This window comes from Pogona vitticeps, chromosome 2 (assembly GCF_051106095.1).
Source record: "Pogona vitticeps strain Pit_001003342236 chromosome 2, PviZW2.1, whole genome shotgun sequence".
Taxonomy (NCBI): Eukaryota; Metazoa; Chordata; class Lepidosauria; order Squamata; family Agamidae; genus Pogona; species Pogona vitticeps.
Window position 1 is genome coordinate 194,506,350 of NC_135784.1, and position 21,799 is coordinate 194,528,148.

Consider the following 21,799-nt stretch of genomic DNA (forward strand, 5'->3'; position numbering starts at 1 on the left):
AAGTAGTGGAAAAGATGCACCACGTACTCTTTTACTTCCTTATCTTCTAGCAGAGGCACCTCCTCTGAAAGATTCCAACTCCTTTTTTTAATCCTAAGTGAAAAAGATGTTAAGGGCAGAGCTTTTTTAAAGTTAAAATCTTTCATTGTGTTTTAAATTAGCTTTAGGCCACCTTAAAAGGGCAACCTTGGCAACCCGGATTTTGAAAGCTGGAATTTGGCAGGCCTTTGAATTCTGTCTCCTCCTACCTTTATTCCTCAAAGGACAGTGGTATCTGCCTCCAGAGCCAGTCTCTCCGCCCACCCCCTTCTCTCTTCTGCAGGCTTATCTTGTCACCCCCTTTTTCCATGTTTAATTTTTTTTTCTTAACCTATTAATACTTCAAAAGTGTTGATTTTGTAACTGTTGGGCAACTGTTCGGAAAACCTGGGAGACTTTTTCAGTTCCCCAGAGATAATAATTATCTAACCTCTTTGAAAACTAACATAAAATCCTTCTCCTACACTTTTCACAATGGTCAAGTTTCCAGTGAGGTGATAATCCTGGAATAAATCAGAATGCAAGCAGAGGCTTATCTGGGTTAATAATCTTCCTTATAAAACAAAAGAATTTAGAGATACATGATAAAGTTAGACTATACAGTAGCCTTAAGATGATGATGATTCAAAAACATCAGGCACAATCAACAATATATCTGTTATATATAACAGATACAAGTTTTAACCAAAAAAACTAAGTACTGTATTTGTTAAATATTGGCACAGTATGTATGCTGTTCTTAATATTGCCATTTTTGTAGCTTTGATGGTGTGATTTCTGAGATCTGCAACTGATTATAGTACTGTGTGAAGTTTCTTGATGTTGTTCCCAAAGCCCCAATAACTACGGGGAGTACTGAAGTGTGCTTCATCCACAAGCAAGATGTTTCGATTGCCAGGTCTCTGTATTTTGTTAGTTTTTCCAATTCTTTATTTTCAACTCTAGCATCCTTTGGAATTGCAATGTCAACAATCCAGCATTTATTTTTTTTTGCTCTATTACTACTATGTCTGGTGTGTTATGTTCAAGATGTCTATCAGTTTGGATCTGGAAATCCCCAGACACCTTCTCTATCTGATATTCCCAGGGGTATTTGGAGGATATCAAGTTATAATTTTTGCATAATGACTAGTGCATAATTTTTCCACTCTATCATATTTAATTTTGTATTCTGTTTATGTAGTCTTTGGACATTCACAGATGAGGTGTGACACAGTTTCATCTTTTTCTTGGAAGAGTTGGCATTTGCTGTTAGCACTAATTCCTTGGATCTTAGCTTTCATCACGTTGGTTTGGAGTGCTTGTTCTTGTATAGCAAAAATCAAACCTTTGGTTTCTTTCTTAAGGGTCCCCAGTTTTAGCCATGCCCACGCTGAATTGTGATCATGCTTTCCATCAATATTTTTCCGGTGTTGTCCATGTAGTGGTTTATTTTTCCAGCTGTTTGATTTATTTTCAAATTATTGTTTCTTATATTGAGCTTTTGTTTATGTTTTTTTCAAAATATTCTCCATTTTCTCAGCCTTAAGTAATTTTTCTCTGCTTTTACTGATATAATCATTTAGACTTTGTTTTTCCTTCTCTATTACCTGCTGTATTTGCAGTAATGCATGGCCTCAAATTTTCATGGTAAAAATAATCTGTCCACATCACTTTTTGAATATAGTGCATATTCATGAGCTTCTATGTTTTCATATCCAATTATTCTAATTTGTTTTGAGTCCAATCTATTATTCCAGCTTGGTATCTAATTACTGGAACTGCCCATGTGCTTATGGCTTTAATTGTATTTTTCCCCCATGTAGTTGTTGTAGTAGTTGTCATTGTAGTAGTAGTAGTAATAGTAATAGTAATAGTAGTAGTAGTACTTTTGTTGTTCCGCCATGTGTTTCAAATGTTACAGCTAACATACATTCATACCACCACTGTAAAAACCGAACAATCTTATGCACACTAGACAGGAGAAGCCCCACAGATTAATCAAAGAGAACTTTTTTGGGTGCCAAAGGCACTAGGTTCAGCCAGCAGTGCACTGTATCCAGTTTAAAAGTCCAGGTAATGTGCAGTGTTAATAGTACCTAAGACGGAGTGCTGGTGGTGGTCAGAATCAACTATCCTGGGTTTCATTCACTGGATCACAAATATCCTCATCAGTAAGGTGGCCATATGAAATATAGGGCAAAGCTCTGGTACCTTTATAGTTGTGGAGAAGAGGCAATATCCATAGGTCCCTCTTCCACACTACTCTTAAAGGTAGAGAAGCCCTCTTTTTCTATTCATGTTCATAAGACAGCTAGTAGTTTCTCTCTCCTTTGGTTCTAGTACTGTATACTCTTAAGACACAGCACTGGAGATTCATATGTGCAGAACTAGAGTCCAATTATACTGAAAAACTCAGATGAACATGATTGCCCTCAAGGAAACAGTGTCCTACTTAATTATGTGGACCTTATCCTAGAACACCCTGGCTTACTATGACCTGGGTGCATACAGATAGTGCTTGCACATATCTGATCCTGCTAGAACACACAACTAAGCAGAAATGGCTTTATTGCCAGAAGTCAGGGTCCTAGCTTTTGCTCCATCAAGCCAGGGTTTCCACACCAAGAACAAACCTTAGTTCAAGATCCTTATTTATAAAGGGAGCAATATCTTAGATTCTGACAACATGCTGGACAATCATTTTGGGGATCACTTAATCATTTGTACTAATTGGAGGAGACAGACATAAGCAAAATGGCTGCATATATCAACACACATTTCATCAACAATAAGCCAGGATCTGCTAGCATCTTGGCTTACTGTTCCGTGCAAACATACCCAGTAAACTACGTAGCTGCCCCTTGCTATTGTTTGGTATTTGTTGATCACCTGTCTATATTCTTTGTCTTCCCCTCTAAGTGCAATGACCAGCATCCTTTTCTCTTTTGCCCATTTCTTTTGCTGCACCCGTTCAAACCTGATTAAACAATATCCTCTGAAGTAGAACACTCATTTAGGGTTACAAAAGGTTTTGCAAACCTTGTTACAAGCAGGCTTAATAGCCACCCGAGAGTCAGATTTTAACACTCCAATATTATCTAAAAACTGGTCATTTATCTGATGCTTAGGATTTCCAGGTCATGAACATTCTATTCCCTGAGATTTCAGAACTGAAATCTAAAAGCAGGAGGCAACTTCTTGTGTGTCACAGGGGCAGGCAGGAAAGGGTTAGAGGGTCCTCCAAATGGCAACTGGGAATGGCTGGAAATGAGGGACCAGCTTTTAATGCAAGGATGGGCAAAGCATGGCCCTCCAAATGTTGCTGGATTGTTCATCTCCCAGCATTACTCACTGTTGGCTAAATCTGGACTTTGCTGCACTTTGTATGCCTCTGCTTTAAAGATGTCTCATCCACCCAAGTCAAACATTTCCTTCCTCAAGTTCTGCTCACCAGGAGATATGGCTTCCTGTTGGGAAAGCCATGAGAAGCATAGCAGCTGACTGAGACTTCCAACGGGTGCTCTGAATCCTAACAGATCCATATCACGCATACGGGCAAACCATGCTGTCTTCTTAAAAATCTTAGTATGTCAAGAGGCTGTGAGGGAAACATTAATTAGGGTGGCACCCTGAAGAAGAAAATGTCAGTAGGAAGCTTCTGAGCCAATGTTGCCTTCTGATCTTTCCTTCCAATCTTCCACATAATTACAGGGAGGAGGACTAGGCATTGCAAGAAACGTATAAGCTTGTTCCCTTCCAGGTGGACATCGTGTGGTTGTTGCCCCTCTGCTGCTTTCTGAAAGGGCAGCTCCAAATTACCCAAGAGCCCCAGCAGCCTTTACTCTTTACTCTTTCCAAGGTCGGCAGAAGAATAAACAGTCTCACTGGCCCATGAGTATCAAAGGCTGATGTCAGGCCATGGACACTTTGTCTTTGTCTGCAAAGAAATAATTGACAAAACCAGCGATTGAGGCATGCTTGCAGCTTGAAAGCCGACTAAACGAATGGGGCAAAGAAGAACATTGCTCAATATTTGTTGAGATGGTTGCCTGGCTACAATATCCAGTAATTACAAGACTCCAGATAGTGACCATAAGCCAGCAGGAACCACACATACTGTCAGACCCACCTTAATGCAAAAGAATGTTTCAGTGTTGATTTTAACTACAGGGTTATGAGATATACATTCATAGGGAAGGTCTCACAACTGTCATAAAGAACCCTTGATCACTTCCACATGTTCTACACATAATTGAAGACAGTACAAAATGCTGCCGAGCCAAATGCTCCACAATCACTAAATTGTATGTGTTGCACTAGCCATGTTGCACCAGAGCTGCACTGGTGCACTCAATTGGTTGCTACACTCAATTCAAAACACTGATACTGACTGCTGAAATTGTATAGGGCTTGCATAGTATGTCCCCAGCCATTGGCTCTTAAACTATTTGGAATTTCAGCTCCCAGAATTCCTGACCATTTGTCAAGCTAACTGGGGCTTCTGGGAGCTGACATCCAAAACTGCTAGATGCATGGCTTGAGAACTACTGCCTTAAAGAATACCTCTCCCGACATGAAGCTCACCAGGAACCCAAAGCAGCTCTTAAGGCTTGGCTCCAGGTACTTTCTGTGGCTAAAATTAAGACTGCCATCCACATGAAGTAAGGCCTTTTCTGCGATGGCACCCTAGGTACAAAGCTTTGAAATCTATCCTGCTAGGTTCTTCCTCACTGTCAGAAATCAGTAAATACTCTGTTCTACCAAGCCTTTGGAAATGCTGCTTCCATTATTTGGTATTCTCATGCTGGCATTGTTCTTAATTGATAGTTGTAATTTTTATGATATCACATGACATACAGTATGATGATTGTGTAACAACAAAATTCCATCCAAAGATAGGGGAGGAACGCATTAAATAATACACAGCCAACATGCACCTACTCCTGCGCTAAACAATACTGTATAACCATCACACTAAATGTAGAGGTGTTGTATGTAGTTTCATATACCAGTAAACTGTTAGCTGTATAAAGTTGATTCCTGCTGTTATTACAACTTGTAGTGCTATTTTATAATTAGCTGTAATCATGCAGCTATTTTTTTCTTTGTATCCTTTTTGCAACTGTCACATGGCCAATGGACTAAATAAATGAACTGATTAAAATAATAAAAAAATCAGTTTTCATTCCATCGGTACACCGAGAGTACACTCACTGCAGTCTCCCCCCTCCCCCCATCTCAATAAATCTGATCAAAACGCAACCTCTGCTCGCCACAATATTTCATCCTGTGGACGCTGCTTGTGGAACACTTGCAAAAATGGTTACTCTCTCTTATTCTGTTACAGAAAGTGAGGAAAGCATTATCTCTCTTAGCTTTTGCGTAGCTAAAGTTGCTTAATGAACGGACACTGATGATAGAGCTCTTGCTGCTGACGTCTGGAATATAAAGCCATATTCAACCTGTTATGCAAGACACTCAGGACCAAACTAGACTCAATATAAATCACATTCTAAGCCAGGGGTGGGCAATTAATTTCTATGGGGGGGGGGGAACGTAAAAAATCTGAACGGTGTTTGGGGGCCGAACCAACTTTACTTAAAAATTAAATAAAACAGTGATGTTATGATTGTTTTTATTTTAAACTTGCTAATCTTCACAAATACTAAAGAGGGTTTTTTTTTTTTTTTTGCGGTATGTTAAAGATAAGCAACTGATCAACTTTAGACAAAAAGCTATAAATGGTTTTGATGTTCAACTTGTTCAGTGAGAGAAATCCAGTCTGTCTTGGGCTTGAAAAGTGCTTTCAACACCAGACTGGAGCGACGACCGGCGGGCCGCACTTTGCCCAGGTCTGTTCTAAGCCTTACGTGATCAACTCCTTGTTTGGTTGGTATTGGTTTTCTTTTCCTTGTTATACTAACTATTGATTTATATACTTGAGTGTGTGCAAGGTTATAAGGCTTTGAGACTGCTTTTTGTGGAGTGAATAGAGACACATTTAAACAACAACCTCAACAGCAATAGGTGAAATGGGCTGAATTCCTGGGGAAGAAGATTTTAGATTTTTTCCCCTACCATGGTACTTATCCAAATCAAGGGGAATCGTGCTTGCTGTTTACCCTGAGACAGAAAGTTCAAATGAGTGTTCTCTCATGGAAAGCAGCCCACATGAAAAAAACAGGACGATTCGGAGCCATGGCACAAGCAAAAGATTAAAGCCCCTCCCCTTCATGACGTTGATCTGGTTTAGGTAAAGGTAAAGGTTCCCCTTGACAATTTTTGTCCAGTCGTGTTCGACTCTAGGGGGCGGTGCTCATCCCCGTTTCCAAGCCATAGAGCCAGCGTTTTGTCCGAAGACAATCTTCCGTGGTCACATGGCCAGTGTGATTTAGACACGGAACGCTGTTTACCTTCCCACCGAGGTGGTCCCTATTTATCTACTCGCATTTGCATGCTTTCAAACCACTAGGTTGGCGGGAGGTGGGACAAGTGACGGGTGCTCACTCCGTTGCGTGGATTCGATCTTACGACTGCTTGGTCTTCTGACCCTGCAGCACAGGCTTCTGCGGTTTAGCCCACAGCGCCACCACGTCCCTTGATCTGGTTTACCTACTCCTTGTATGTCGAGATTGATAGAAAGGTCATTGCTGACTGGGTAGAGAGAAAAAAGTAGCTTGCCTCTAGCCAGACAGTGGGTACATGAAGCAGTCTTAGACAGCTGCAAAGGAATACTGCTGCTTTGGCAGAACTGACATGAGCAACATGTGCCTTCCCTGTATCTGCCTGTGCCTTCCTACTCTCTTGCTATTTAGTTTGTCTATTACGGCTGTAAATAAACAAGTGTTAGTTATGTTGCCATAAATCTGCAAAGTACTCTCAGAATGGACTCTGCAAAACAGATGAAGAATGTGCAGCCTTCCGGATGTTGCTGGATTGTTCACCCATCATCCCTCACTGTAGACCAGGCTGGCGAAAGCTGATGGGAGCTGCTGTCCAGCATCTGGAAGGCTATACATTCCCCACTCCTACTGTAAAAGAAACCTTTAGGGAATGGAAGACTACAGGATGATGGGGTGAGGATGTAGAACAATGGGCCCTCTTTGATCCCTCTGTATGCTGCAAAATTATCAAACTGGAGGCAAGTGGCAGCAATTCAGAAAATTCAAGGTTAGCACACTGCACTGCAGAAACATCAAACAGGAAGCTGAAATGTATGTGACAATCCCCAGAGGCAATGGAGATTTACAGCACATTCCATAGAATGTTCAAAGTATAGCTGGGTAGACTTATACAAAGCCATCTTTTAAAATAAATAAAAATACAGGAGTCTGTGATCTGATCAAGAATTTAATTGAAGAAAATCTCTTAATAGAAATAGCGAGGCCCCATCTTCAGGGTGAGACACGTAAATACTGCTCCATTATAGATGTCAACACTAAGATGATTAACATTCGAAACAATTAAGACATGGCTTGTAAAAGAACCTACGCATTTCTTGCCCTTCCATCCAGCCTCATTCACCTACCAACAGAAGTTAAACAAACACAAAAAATGCAAAGCTAGACAGTCAGGGAATAAGTGCAGAAAGTCAAAAGCAAAGAAATAAGTTTAAATAGGTAAGTGAGCAAATTGACTTGAGCAAAACCAACTCAAGAAATGATCTGCAGGCAGAACCATCAACCTGGAACTGGAAAATCACAAAGAAACTTTTGCTCCACTGTTCCCAGCAGAGGAAACAGACACTGAAATGGGATGCTTGGCAGTGGATTTTTTTACGTCTAGAAAGGAGGAGGCAAACAACGGGAGCTACTCAGTCACTGTGCCAGAAGGGCCATAAAAGGCAAAGTGCACTGAAATTTGGACTATCAGGATGTCTTGAAAAGTTGGCTGAGCTATGCTTGCCAAATCAAATTTCTCTGCAGATTACTTTTAGATGAGAGCAGTGCAGCTGAAGATTTGTTTTATTCTGTGAACTTCAGCTTTCTATGCACCTCCTCATCAGATGCACCACCACTCTCTCTGTCCATCCTCTCAAATTACTCTTTCCCCATCAGCTGCTGCCCTATGGAGTTCACTTCTACCTTGAATCTCTCCTAGTTTAAAACACCATACCATTAGGAGGTCCCAACCCCTCCTGTTGTTCTTGTTTTGGGCTTTTCTATGTGCCTTGTTCTTCAATCTCAGATCAGGATAACTCAGCCAGTTGCCACTGTCACCCTCGGAAGTGTCACCATTACTATTAACTATCTGCCATCAAATTGATTCTGACTTATGGAGATGCTTGTCAGGACTTCCTGGGTATAAAGCACTCAATGGCATTTACCATTCCTTTCTTCTAGTGGTGTTCACCTGGCAGCATCTGGCTGTTCTCCTGGGAGACAAAGTAGGGAATTGAACTCCTGACGCCTCGCTCCACAACCAGGTACTCCAACTCACTGAGCTATCCAGCCAGCTCTATCACCACAAAATCTCATAATTCCTTTCAATACACATTGTTTCCAGTTTTATTGCAAGCCATAGCCTTTCTACTTACCCCAGATTCTGGAGGATCTGGTAACCAGCCTAGCTCGTTTTGGGCAACGTTCGTGTTCAAAAGATTCACTGAAAATCAAAATGCAAACAATGATTAGAAGGACAGGTATCAAAGTCTAGAATTTCAAGACAACAACACAAGAGCTATGAGGTCCAGTGTTTATATAATAAGTGTTATGTTATTTAATGGCTGAATTCCTGTTGCTTAACTGAAGCCAAATCATAACTTTTGGTTCATTCCTCTCTGGGAAACAAAGTTCTACTATCTTGATTGTCTACTACAACCAACTACCTTGATCCACAGGCCCCTGAGAATCAACTCTCTCCATTTAGTCAGGCTGACAGAATGTGGCTACTAGCCCAAGGTTAGTGAGCTTCATAACCCATAACCAAGTGGGGATCTGAACACTAGACTCCTCCAGTGAGTTTAACCATTGCCCTCCTTGAATGCAAGGACATCATCCTACTCGAGTCTATGCAAGCAAGTGGCATTCAGACGTAGGTGCCTAGTCCTGAGAATCATGTGATCCCAGAGAGCCGTTCCTATGCCATTGTTTCCATATACTGTAGCTGCAATATCACTTGCATCCTCCTTGTTTGGACATCTAGTTGCTAAGGGAAGCTTGTTGCCTCATCTGTGCCCTGTACCTGACAACAGTTGGGGAGATGAAGTTGTATTTCAGAATCAGAGACACCTGAGGAAGGACCAAAATGAACTACAGACCAAACATGATCAGTATGGTTAGATAGGAAAGACATAGTGGGGGGGAGATTATAAAAACATGTGACATCTATTAAGGCGGGTGGATTTCTGCTCGCCTACTCCAGGAAGCAGCTACTCTAACTGCTTTGGAAGTTCCCTAACTTGCCTCAGAGATTACAATCATGGAGCAAATTTGGGATGCACAGAGAATCTGGGAAGCAGCAGTGAGGAGGAAACTTGTTTTACCAATAGTGATTTTTCCACTGGCAGATGGACTCAGTTGGATATCATAGCAGAGGGTAACAAGCATCAGAATTGTCAGTAGCTGCCACTGTTGTTCCCCTTAACACTGCTTCCCCTTGGAAAATGTGTGGGTTCCTTCCTCCTTTACTATCTAAATGGCTAGAAACATAATAATGTTCTGTTCCTTTTCTATGAGAAATGTGGAGAAGGTCAATATAAGATTTACTGATTCTAACAAGTAGAGCAGAAAATAATTTACCCCTTGAAGATAGTCAAGAGTTCTCAGTTGGAAAAGCTGCTAAATATTCACTAGAAATGTAAATTAATTGGTAAGAAATGTACTGTACTTTGTTATTTCATCTCTCATGACTTTCCCCCAACACTGGACAACTAATATCAAGCCTTTGATAGCTAACACAACAGTATTTTCAGAGCAATCCAAAGTGGGTGGAGAAAGATAAACCATGGAGGTCACATTGCCATGTGGACATGGACAAGCTCATGATAGACCTATTGAATGTGTCGGTGTTTTCCCTCTAGTTTTACTCAGTTAGTTAAGAGACTTCTAATCGAAAGGAAACAGACAATTCTAGTTCCAGGCCTAAAACAACTCTGTTCCTCCTCTGGTAGAGAGTGTCTTCATGGGAAAAGAAGGGCTTTGAATACTGTGTTGAAACCCAAATCCTCTCCTGAGCCTACTCTGTAACACTTTCCATCTGTTCTCTCTATTGAAGGCTTTGATGGAGTGGGACCTCCACAATGTTCTTTGGTCTTTGATACACTGTCCACTACAACTGCTGAAATCAACAGATTATAATATCAAGAGATACCCCCAAGCTGAATACTTGGGAATCGGGGGGGGGGGGGCATACAAACAACATTCTGATTTAGAAATCCCACTTTCTAAATCTGCATGGAAAATATTTGATATTGACTTGTTTCAGCTTTCAGTACAATTTCTTATGGGTTCTACTACAAACCCAGCAAGCAGGGGAAACTTATTGGGGAGCTCTAGACACAATGAAGTCCTTGTTGCAGATTCTAACCTCTCTTTTTTTTTTTCCAAGCAAGTATATTCATTGAATCTGCAAATAATGGACATGGATTTTTTTAAAAAAAAATACACTGTAAATCACCGAAACTGCACTAGCCAAGCATAGCATAAAAGGGACTCAACACTGCTGCTCACACGAATAGATGAATCCTTCAGAAAAAAGCCACCATGAACTACAGCATCAAAAACCATCCCAAAATAAACCTAAAATTATCTGGGATTTAACAGGATGGAAAAGTGATACCTTGACACCAAGGCCGACTACCTCCAGCACACAGGAGTCTTATCAAGGCACAGGAATGAAGAGTGACAGGGACAAATTACCAGCAACAAATCAATTAGTATTGCCTCAGGGAACTAACCAGCAGCAAGAACCATAAGAAATGCCTCACAAAGATAGAGCAAGCATACACCGTGCACTTAAGAGTAGTTCGTATCAATCTACTTGGCATAATGTGATCTGATCTGCTTCTAAGCCACAGTGGATGTGATGTATAAGTCTTTAAGATGCCCCAGTTCCTGCGTTTTGATTTCTGTTTGGTTTCTGTTACTCAGACTGAAGCAAATTAACACAGGTAACTCTTTGAAGAAAGACTGTGTGGCATTTAAGCTTAAATCTCACTAAAACTTCAGCTGGCAATTTTATTTTGGCTTGGCGAAAAACTTAAGAATGATTAGGGGATTAAACCAAGAGTGCCTTGTAGGCTTAAACTTTTCCTGCTTCCGTTGCTTTTCGTGTGGGCACCCTCTTCCTGCCTTCCATTTTGGGCCCATGGGAAACTTTATGGTTGCACCTGCATTTTGACTAATCATAGCCAGCACCAAACCACAGTTTGCAGCCCTGATTAGAAACCAGTTCGTAAACTGTGGTTTGGGAAGCTCAGTCATTACACTGCGAGCTGTTTTTTCCCCTTAGGTTCACTCTATAGCATGTAAACAGCCGCGACTGCGTCAAAGGGGCAGATAATGACTGTAGGCCTTCCCTGCTGTGAAACCCTAGCCACCCTTTCCCACGGCTCATCTTCCTTCTTCTATCCACCCTGCCTTACAGGCTGTGGTGATATTGTAGTCTCTCTCTCTCTCTTTCTCTCCCTCCCTGTCACATTCCTCCTACCTCTTATTCCTACTTCCCTTTCCGCCTTTGAATTTTGTACTACTCATCTGTTTACTCAACATTAACATGCACCTTGCCATTATCTACCTCTAGTCTTGATTGTGTCTACTCTCTACCAATCTTGAGCTTTGCTGTTCTTTTCTTCCTTCCCTTTCAGTCATCTCCATTTTTTCCGGGATAGGTCAATCTTCAGTATGACTCTTCTTCTGATTTTTCAGTTTATCAATTTTTACTTCATCTTTAGTTCTTCCCCTCCCACGAAGATAGGTACATAAATATTCAGAGTGACTCTTTCCAATGCAGCCATTTCTCACACCCACCCGCCTCCTCTTTCTTCTTGTCACACTCAACATACTTTTGATAAGCATATTTGGACCCTGTTTTTGGCCCCTTGTGAAGATGATATAGACTCTATACAGGCTCTCTTTGCATGGAGAGAGGAGGCACATACAGAGTTTGTGTCCAGGTAGGTCCTATCCAGACACTGCCATGCACCAGAAAAACAGGATTTAATGCCACCTGGGCCTTCGGTTTCCAAATTCTCTTGACATACTGATCCAGTAAGTACTAAGGGGGTTGCTGCATTTTCAAAATGGAATCTCAAGAAAGTTTATCACTTTTATGGTTTGGTTTGTACCTAGCAAATCTAAGAACCATGTAGTGTGAAATCTAACACCCACTGAGCCCTGCTGTCACTTCTACAACTTCTTTCCCTTCAAATCCACTGACAGCAGGCAGACCAATTGAGCTTCTCCCTTGCTTCTTTGTAATGTCGTTATCTGATGGAGGTTTTTTTTTCATTGTGAAAGCCTGCAAATGTTGTGCTTTTTTATATTGTTTAAATTGCTCAGTGGTTTAGATATCTGGCCGAGGAGCCAGAGGTTGATAGTTCAATTTCCCATTGTGCCTCTTACAAATAGAGCCAGCCTCTGTGGCCTTGGGCAAGCTGCAGAAGCCTAGGATGACCCCTGAAGAAAGAAATGGTAACCAATTATCCGCCGCCACAAGGCAGAATTGACTTGACAGCACATTATTATTAATAGTAAAGGTATCGACATAACATCAGTGTTGGAACTAATCTCATGACCAGCATAGCTTCTCTTGTATTTTATCTCTTCATAGAAAATTCTGTTTCTTTTTCTTTTGCTCCTTCTTACTAGAAGTGGCCTTTGTGTGTGTGTGCATGTGTGCGTGCGTGTGTGTGCCTGTGTGTGTGTGTGCGTGTGTGCACACACATGCATGTGCTTTCCACCTCTGGGTCCAGACTTTTTATTCATTTTCCTTCTAATAGCCTAAGGCTTTCCATTCCTTTCATTTCTTCTTCTCACTCATCTCTTCTATTTCCTTCTCTAATTCCCTGGATTATGCTGCTGCAATATTTCATTCTTTCCTCTCCTTTACTTTAAATTACAATTTACATGGGAGGCCCTGACTCAGATTACCCTTCTCAAAGTTATTGCTATGTTTATTTATTTACACCTATTTTTCTAAGAGACTTTGGTGCAAAAGTAATTACCTGCCTGTAATTGTAACTTCATTTTGCTTTAATTAAACTTTGATTTTCTCTGAGGAAGGGGTTAAACTATTATTTTACTACAAACTTTCTTTGGTTTTCTTCATATGTATAGCGATGACAAAAACTGCAAAGAGTAACACATTAGAGTCATTTACAGGATAATATAGTTGTCTTATACTCTGTTCCAGAGAGGACAGGCTCCAATCACAGCACTGCCTTGGAAACTAATACAAACACAGTAGACACACATCTCTATGAATTAGAGCAGGGGTCTCGCAACTACAGCCTGCGGGCCACATCCGGCTGGCCTCGCCTTTTTATCTGGCCTGGGGATAGGAAGAGGGGGGAAGAGAGACCCAGGCGATCCTACACACACACACAGACACACACACAGACACACACACACACACAAACACACACAGACACACACACACAGACACACACACACACACACACACACACAGAGTTGTCTTTGCAAAGACAGCACGGGTGGGGATCGCGTAGATCAGGCTTTGCCCCTCTTCCTATCTCCACCTGGGCATAGGAAAAGGAGGGAAGAGAGACCCAAGCTGTCAGCGGGGGTGGGAAATCACTTGGGTCCTCTTTCCCTCCTCTTCCTATGCCCAGGCGGAGATAGGAAGAGGGACAAAGTCTGAACTAAGCAATCCCCCACCCCCACTATCTTTGTAAAGATAGCACAGGTGGGGAATCGCTTGGCTCCACCTTCCCTCCTCCAGCCCTCGAAAATGTGCAAAATATATGATATGGCCCTTATACTGAAAAGTTTGGAGACCCCTGGATTAGAGCAATGCAATGGTTCTTGGCTAAAACTCCCAAGAATCCTTCACCACTAGCTGTGCTGGCCCAGATTTCTATGTAGTCCAAGAACATCTGGGGACCCAAGGTTGGGAAGCACTGGATTAAAGTCTGCTTCATCAGATGTACAAAGTGCTCTCTTTAGCAGCTTTATTCATCTGTCTCTATTTGAAAAGAGGCAATCATTTCCCTGCCTATTACATGACTTAATTTATCAAGCATACCTTATTACATTACCTCCACTTAACGCAGGTGTGACTTGTCATTGTCCTTCTTTTGCACATAATTAACTTTATTTAGTACTTCATTATCATTTAACCTCTGTTTACATTTTTATAAAGCTCCACACATGACAACAGAATCTAGAACACAGCTGGAGAATGGGTGGCCCTCCAGATGGTAGCAGATTGTGACTCTCCGCTGTGGCCAGCATAGCCAATGGTTAGGGGCACTGGAATTACCATAGGACTGTTCATTTTACCAATCCGTATGCCACCATTCAGCCAAATACTGTAGTTTCCACTGAATTCACAGAGATAAAATGCAGCATGTTTATGATCTTAAATGTTTTGCTATGTTACACTATGCTACGTTTCATTTCTTTAATTATATGCTGCCTTTCTCCCCATAGGGAGCCCAAAGCAGTTCACAACAATTAAAACTATACAATAGCCACAGCCATAAAAAACTATACTAAAATAGTAAAACATTTCTCAACACTAAAAACAGAATTAAAAACAATTTTTAAAAAATTTCAGAATCTCTAAGTTCAATAAATATAGCATTCCTGTAAAACATATACCCCATTTGCTTAAAATCCTGCTTGAAAAGGGAAATCCTTGCCTGACAACGGAAGGACAAGAGGGAAGGGGCTGAACTAGCTTTGTGGAGCAGATCATTCCAAAACCTGGGAGCAACCACAGAGAAGGCCCTGTCCTGTGTCCTCAGGGTGATACAGTCCTTCAGACAGCCTGGAAACCAAGCTGTTTACATATCATCACCAGCACTTTGAACTGGGCCTGGAAACAGGCAGCCAGCCAGTGAAAAACTATGATAGTAAGAGAGTTATATGTTCCCTAACATGAGAGCCAGTCAGCAGTGTTTCTGTAGCATTTTGAACCAGCTGAGGTTTCTAAACCGTCTTCAAAGAGCACATTGCATTAATCCTAATGTAACTAAGGAATGTGTCACTATGACCAGATTAGACATCTCAAGAACCGGGCACACCTGGCACACCAGCTTTAACTGTGCAAATACATTCCTGGTCACCCCTGAAACCTCTGTATCCAAGTTCTGGGTTGAGTCCAAGAGCACACCTAAGTTGTGGACCTGACTTTTCAGGGGTTGTTCAGGTTGAATTCCTATCACCTAATTTGGCTTTTGTCTCACCAGGTGCATCTCTGTCTTGTCCGGATTAAGTTTCAGTTTGTTTGCCCTCACCTAGTCCATTACTAACAACAGAAACTGGTCTAGGTACATAAATAGCTTTCTTGGAATCAGATGAAAAGGAGAGACAGCTTTAAGTGTTGCCAGCATACTGATGGCATTGAAGCCCAACACTCCAGACAATCTCTCCCAGCAGTTTCATGTAGAAACTGAATAGCATGGAGGACAGGACTGAGTGCTGAGACACCACCTTGAGTTCAGCCATCCAGGAAGGATCTGAAACATGGTAAAATGGTACCTCCAAGACTAGGTAAAGGTAAAGGTAAAGGTTCCCCTTGACAATTTTTGTCCAGTCGTGTTCGACTCTAGGGGGCGGTGCTCAACCCCGTTTCCAAGCCATAGAGCCAGCGTTTTGTCCGAAGACAATCTTCCGTGGTCACATGGCCGACTTAGACACAGAACGCTGTTACCTTCCCACCGAGGCGGTTCCTATTTATCTACTCGCATTTGCATGCTTTCGAACCGCTAGGTTGGCGGGAGCTGGGACAAGCGACGGGCGCTCACTCCGTCGCATGGATTCAATCTTACGACTGCTGGTCTTCTGACCCTGCAGCACAGGCTTCTGCGGTTTAGCCCGCAGCACCACCACGTCCCAAGACTAGAGATAGGCACAAACCAAGAAAACGGCAGTTCCTGATGGCTCATGGTTAGTCACTATTCATGAACTACAAGCCACAAACTGCCATGAACTTTCCAATGAAAGGAACTATTTCAGGGTTTGTGTAATTCAGGAGCAATAGAACAGTCCCTGCATGAGTTAGAGACACCAAACTCACAGTGAATTCTCAGATGCCTCTCCTTCCTACCCCCTCCAAATTTGGAGAAGACTGGATTTGGGACATCCAAATTATAACCCCCTAAAGCAGGTCCCCCCAGGAAAGGCTCTTTAGCAGATAGTTAAAGAGAGTCAGCTTAAGACTCGCTGCAAGTTCGGCATCTCTAACTTGGGCAGGAGCTGTTCTACCACCTCCACAAGTCATGAACCACATGAACCATGAAGCCAATGCTGATGCAGTGGTGCCTCAACTTATGAATGTCCCTACTTATGACCATTTTGATTTACGACCAGCTCCGGCCGCAAAATTTTGCTTTGACTTGTGACCGGAACTTCCACTTATGAACAGAAAAAAGGCAGGGGAAAAAGGCAGGAAATTCAAAAATTTAACTGTAGGTGGCGACGAGGCTGCTTCTTTGTACTATAGCTCTTTCGCCCCAGCAGTTAGAGAGTTTGTGTCAGAAGAGGCTTGGGACTGCCTCGCTTCTGCTTCTGAGTGAACATGTGTGTGTGTGTGTTTGCAGGGAGGCTCTGGGCTGCCTGGTAAGGTAAGGTGCTGTTTTCTGCTTAAAAAAAATGTTCTGGGTGTTTTTGCAGCATGGTTTTGAGCTGGGGGGATTATGTTTCTGTGCTGTGATGGGTCTAGGGGTTTTTGTTTGTTTTTTTTGTTTCCCCCCCACCATTTCTGATGGGTCTTGGGGGGTTTGGCTGCTTTTGGGGGGGGCCCCATTTCCGATCGGTCCTGTATGCTTCCCTTGCTTTTTTCTTTGTTTTCTTTGCATTTCCAATCTGCTCCATTTGTTTTCTGTGCATTTCCAATGGGTCTTGCACGCTTGATTGCTTTTCTCCCCCCCCTTCAGCCGGAAGGGATTAATTGTGTTTCCAATGAGTCTTGCAGTGATTTTTTTGGGTGATTTTTTTCTTCAGTCAGAATGGATTAATTGCATTTCAATGCATTCCTATGGGAAATGGTGCTTCAACTTACGACCATTTTGAGTTACAGTACATCCATCTTCTGGAACGGATAATGGTTCTAAGTCGAGGCACCACTGTAATAATTTGGTGTTTTGTTTCTTTCTGGCCAGGTGCAGTTCCCCAAAGTGCTCCAAAACGAACCATAAAATAGCATGATTCATGATTTTGTTGTTTTTTTGTTTTGTTTTTTGCTTTGTGATTCATTTCAGGCCCATATCTATCCAAGACCCATACCAGAAGGATAACATGGCCTATGGTACTAAGAATCAACAGGGGCACACTCCTCCTCTCCAGTTACTAGCATAGGTCATCCACGAAGGCGACCAAAGTAGTTTTCATCCCATAACCAGGCCTGAAGCCAGACTGAAATGGATCTAGAAAATCCACTCCATCCAACAACCCCTGGAGTTGAGACACCACATTTTAATACAATATCAAGTACAATAACAAACAGCAATTAAAACAGCAGATGACAACCATTTATAAACAAGAGTATGCAAAAATATCCAACATTTGAAAAACAAAAACACATTTCCGGTAGAACAGCAGACGAATTCAATCATTCTTATAGAGAAGAAATCTAAGCATATGGATGGCATTATGGGTTATTTTCCTAAAGACTCGACAGCTTCTGCTTCTTAACATGTGAACAAAATTAAGCTGACAACAAAGTTTTGGCAAATGACCTTTTAGCATGATCTTTGAGGCCAAATACCAGAGAAATTTAGTTACAAATGCAGGGTGTATGATAAAATGATCAAACACTCAGTAATATGAGCAATGTGGACAACAGGACAGGACTGTGAAATCATTTTGACTTCATCAGGATGATGGAAACATGACTTATTAAAACAACATTTTCAGTGTGAAGGTACGTGCACAGAAATTTTTGTTATCCATGTCTTTGCTTTTCTCTTCATGCTCAACTATAATTTCCCACTCCCAAATGCTCCCTTCACCCCACGTTTTGGTTCTTGTCTACAACCTCCTCTCTTTTCCTCAGGCATTTCCTCAATTCTGTCCTCGGCTGGATTAAAACAAGCTGAGAACCTAAATGATGTCAAGTTCAAGAGGCCCCCACAGATTGCCCAAAAAATGAAACGTGAAATATGTAAAACTTTTGAATCCAGTAATTTTTTTGGTAGTTTTTCTTTTGGTGTTTGGAGACCTCAGATGATTCAAAGCCCTGAACAGTAGCTTACTTGGCTTATGTGTAAATCGGGGACACATTCTACATTTCTTTTGGGACACCAAGGCCTTTTGTCCTGGCATGGGTGGACTAACAGGGAAGATATATCTTCTTTTCTAGGTTAAAGGATCCCAGTGTCAACATTGCTGCTGCTGTCATCAGCACTGTTAAATAAGGAGGTTTAAATGCAAAAGTTTGGGGGAATTAGGGGCTACGTGTGTGGGTCAATAAAGACATTTGACACTGCAAGATGGACAAATGTGTCTTGGTTTAGAAATAAGCGGAATTACTTACACAGTATTTGGTGTATTTCTATGGATGGCTTGCACACCCTTAATGGACATAATCTTAGCTGCTGTGGCAGCGGGTCCCCTTTGTGCTTATTGAGGTGGAAGGTACAGCGTTTAATAGTGGGCACAGCCAAGTGGCAAAAGCCTCCAACTAACCCCTGTTGTTGCCTTCTTTCCCCTCTTGCTTCCTTATACACATCCACACAAAGTATGATGAGACCGGGTGTTCCTCTTGCAGGAGGAAGAACACATATGGGCTCTTGACTCCCTGCCTGTGGCTAAGGGGGCAGGCAGAAGTGGACCAGGTTGTCCCAGCTTGAGTTGGGGGCAGTGCTGGCTTTGCCCTAATGGACCCTCTGCCGCTGCTCAGCAGTTCTTAGAATAATCCTGTAAGGTAAAGCATAATCGTGATCTCTGGAGTGGAGAGGAGAAACTGAGAGATCAGTGGCCTTCCTAAGGCCATCAACTGAGTTCACAGATAAGTCAAGGACTGAACCAAGAACTTCCGACCTCACACTCCTACGCACTGAACAAAACAACAGCAGCTCTGCATTTACATCATCTGTTGATCTGGTAGTAGATGGTTAACATGCCCATGTTTTCTTTTGTACTGCTGTGGCTTGTCTATCCTCTCTCTCTATGCTGTTGCATTAATTTTTAGGACCATACATAACATTTCTACAACTTTTTCAAGAGCCATTTGGGGCATCGCTGGAAGGTTAATAGAACTCTCTAAGGGTATTTTTCTTCATCAAAAGATCTGTATCTTTAATAAAACAAGGGCAGCAAAGGGTGCACAACAGCAATATGTAACCCATTCCCCTGTCTCAAGGACAATGGTTTTCAAGTCACAGTCATACTTTTGTTGGATTAGAGTTAATTCACAGGTTCAGATCTCTGGGAAGAAGTCACTCTTACATCCACCCATCTCTCTTGTTGCAATCATTGTCTGATCCATTTACTCCCAAAGCCCACTTCCCTCACGAAAAGCTCCACTACTGTATCTCCAATCAAGTGAAGACTGGGAACCCAGACTATGCTGAGAAAGCATGACAGAAAATTCCAGAAGGATCAGCTTTGAGTTGCTGTTATTATCTCTAAAAATATTGTCTTATCTAACTTAGATCAAAAATCTGAGGTGATCAAAAAGTGCTTTTTAAAAACTAGACCCTTTTCTGCCCTGTGCATTCTAACCCTGCTGTAGATAAGGGTGCAGGAAGGAGGAAACACTTTTATGTATCAATGCTGTCATACCCAGCATCACCGACTTCAGATCTCCTACCACAGTGGTCTCCAACCTTGGACCTCCAGATGTTCTTATACTACAGTTCCCAGAAGCCTTCACCACCACCTCTGCTGGCCAGGATTTCTGGGAGTTGAAGTCCAAGAACATTTGGAGGCCCAAGGTTGGAAACCACTGTCCTACCACATGACACATTGACATATGTTCTTCTCAGTTACTTGCACTCACATAAAAAACTTAGAAGGTGCTCGTACATCTGGTTAGAAATATATCAAAACAACATACTGTACTTGTCTTGCAATTTGTTACCGTACTAAACAAAGCAAATCAGTCGAAGTATGTGAAAAAGCAGTGCTTCTGCTATCCAGCTGAGCAACAATAATGTCTGCTCATTCACGGGCAGGTGCGCTACAGATATGATACAAATTCACCATGTACTCTCTGTGTGACTGAGCTTCTAGACATGCCCAGGAGTTGCATCCATTCATAATGATAAACAGGGTGGATAAGAATCAATAATTTCTTTTAAAGACTGATTTAAATTATGATTTAAATAAAACAATGTTTTAAATTTAAATTGTGATTTAAATTGATTTGATTTAAATCAAACCGACCCTGATGATAACATCTTCAAAAGGCATTCCAAAAGGAAAAACAGGTAGCGATTTATTAAGGCAAGGTAACCCAAGCCAGAGAGTTCCAGAAAAACATCTACTTCTGCTTCATTGACTACACAAAAGCCTTTGACTGTGTGGACCACAGCAAACTATGGCAAGTTCTTAAAGAAATGGGAGTGCCTGACCACCTTATCTGTCTCCTGAGAAACCTATATGTAGGACAGGAAGCAACAGTCATAGCTGGATATGGAACAACTGATTGGTTCAAAATTGGGAAAGGAGTACGGCAAGGCTGTATATTGTCTCCCTGCTTATTTAATTTATATGCAGAATACATCATGCGAAAGGCTGGACTGGAGGAATCCCAAACCAGAATCAAGATTGCCGGAAGAAATATCAACAAACTCAGATATGCAGATAATACCACTCTGATGGCAGAAAGTGAGGAGGAATTAAAGAACCTCTTAATGAGGGTGAAAGAGGAGAACGCAAAAAATGGTCTGAAGCTCAACATCAAAAACACTAAGATCATGGCCACTTGTCCCATCATCTCCTGGCAAATAGAAAGGGAATACATGGAGGTAGTGACAGATTTTACTTTCCTGGGCTCCATGATCACTGCAGATGGTGACAGCAGCCATGAAATTAAAAGACGCCTGCTTCTTGGGAGGAAAGCAATGACAAACATAGGCAGCGTCTTAAAAAGCAGAGACATCACCTTGCTGACAAAGGTCCACATACTCAAAGCTATGGTTTTTCCTGTAGTGACGTATGGAAGTGAGAGCTGGACCATAAAGAAGGCTGACCACCAAAGAATTGATGCCTTTGAATTGTGGTGTTGGAGGAGGCTCTTGAGAGTCCCCTGGACTGCAAGAAGACAAACGTATCCATTCTGAAGGAAATCAACCCTGAGTGCTCACTGGAAGGACAGATCCTGAAGCTGAGGTTCAAAAACTCTGGCCATCACATGAGAAGAGAAGACTCCCTGGAAAAGACCCTGATGTTGGGAAAGTGTGAAGGCAAGAGGAGAAGGGGTCGACAGAGGACAAGATGGTTGGACAGTGTCATTGAAGCTACCAACATGAATTTGACCAAATTCTGGGAGGCAGTGGAAGACAGGAGGGCCTGGCGTGCTGTGGTCCATGGGGTCACGAAGAATTGGACGTGACTTAATGACTAAAAAACAACAACATCCCAACACTGTGAATGTAACATGTCCAATACAGGTAACTGGAAGATATATTTGCTAATTATAAATATTT

The 21,799-nt window shown here is 41.9% G+C and overlaps 1 protein-coding gene across 1 annotated transcript in view; it reads right to left on the reverse strand.

Moving 5' to 3' along the window:
• EPHA1 (EPH receptor A1) overlaps window positions 1-21,799 on the reverse strand; it is an 86,396-nt gene that overhangs the window by 59,950 nt on the left and 4,647 nt on the right. Inside the window, exon 2 of the mRNA XM_020815522.3 lies at window positions 8,558-8,625. Within this exon, the coding sequence (XP_020671181.3) occupies window positions 8,558-8,625 (68 nt within the window). The remainder of the gene's footprint in view (window positions 1-8,557; window positions 8,626-21,799) is intronic.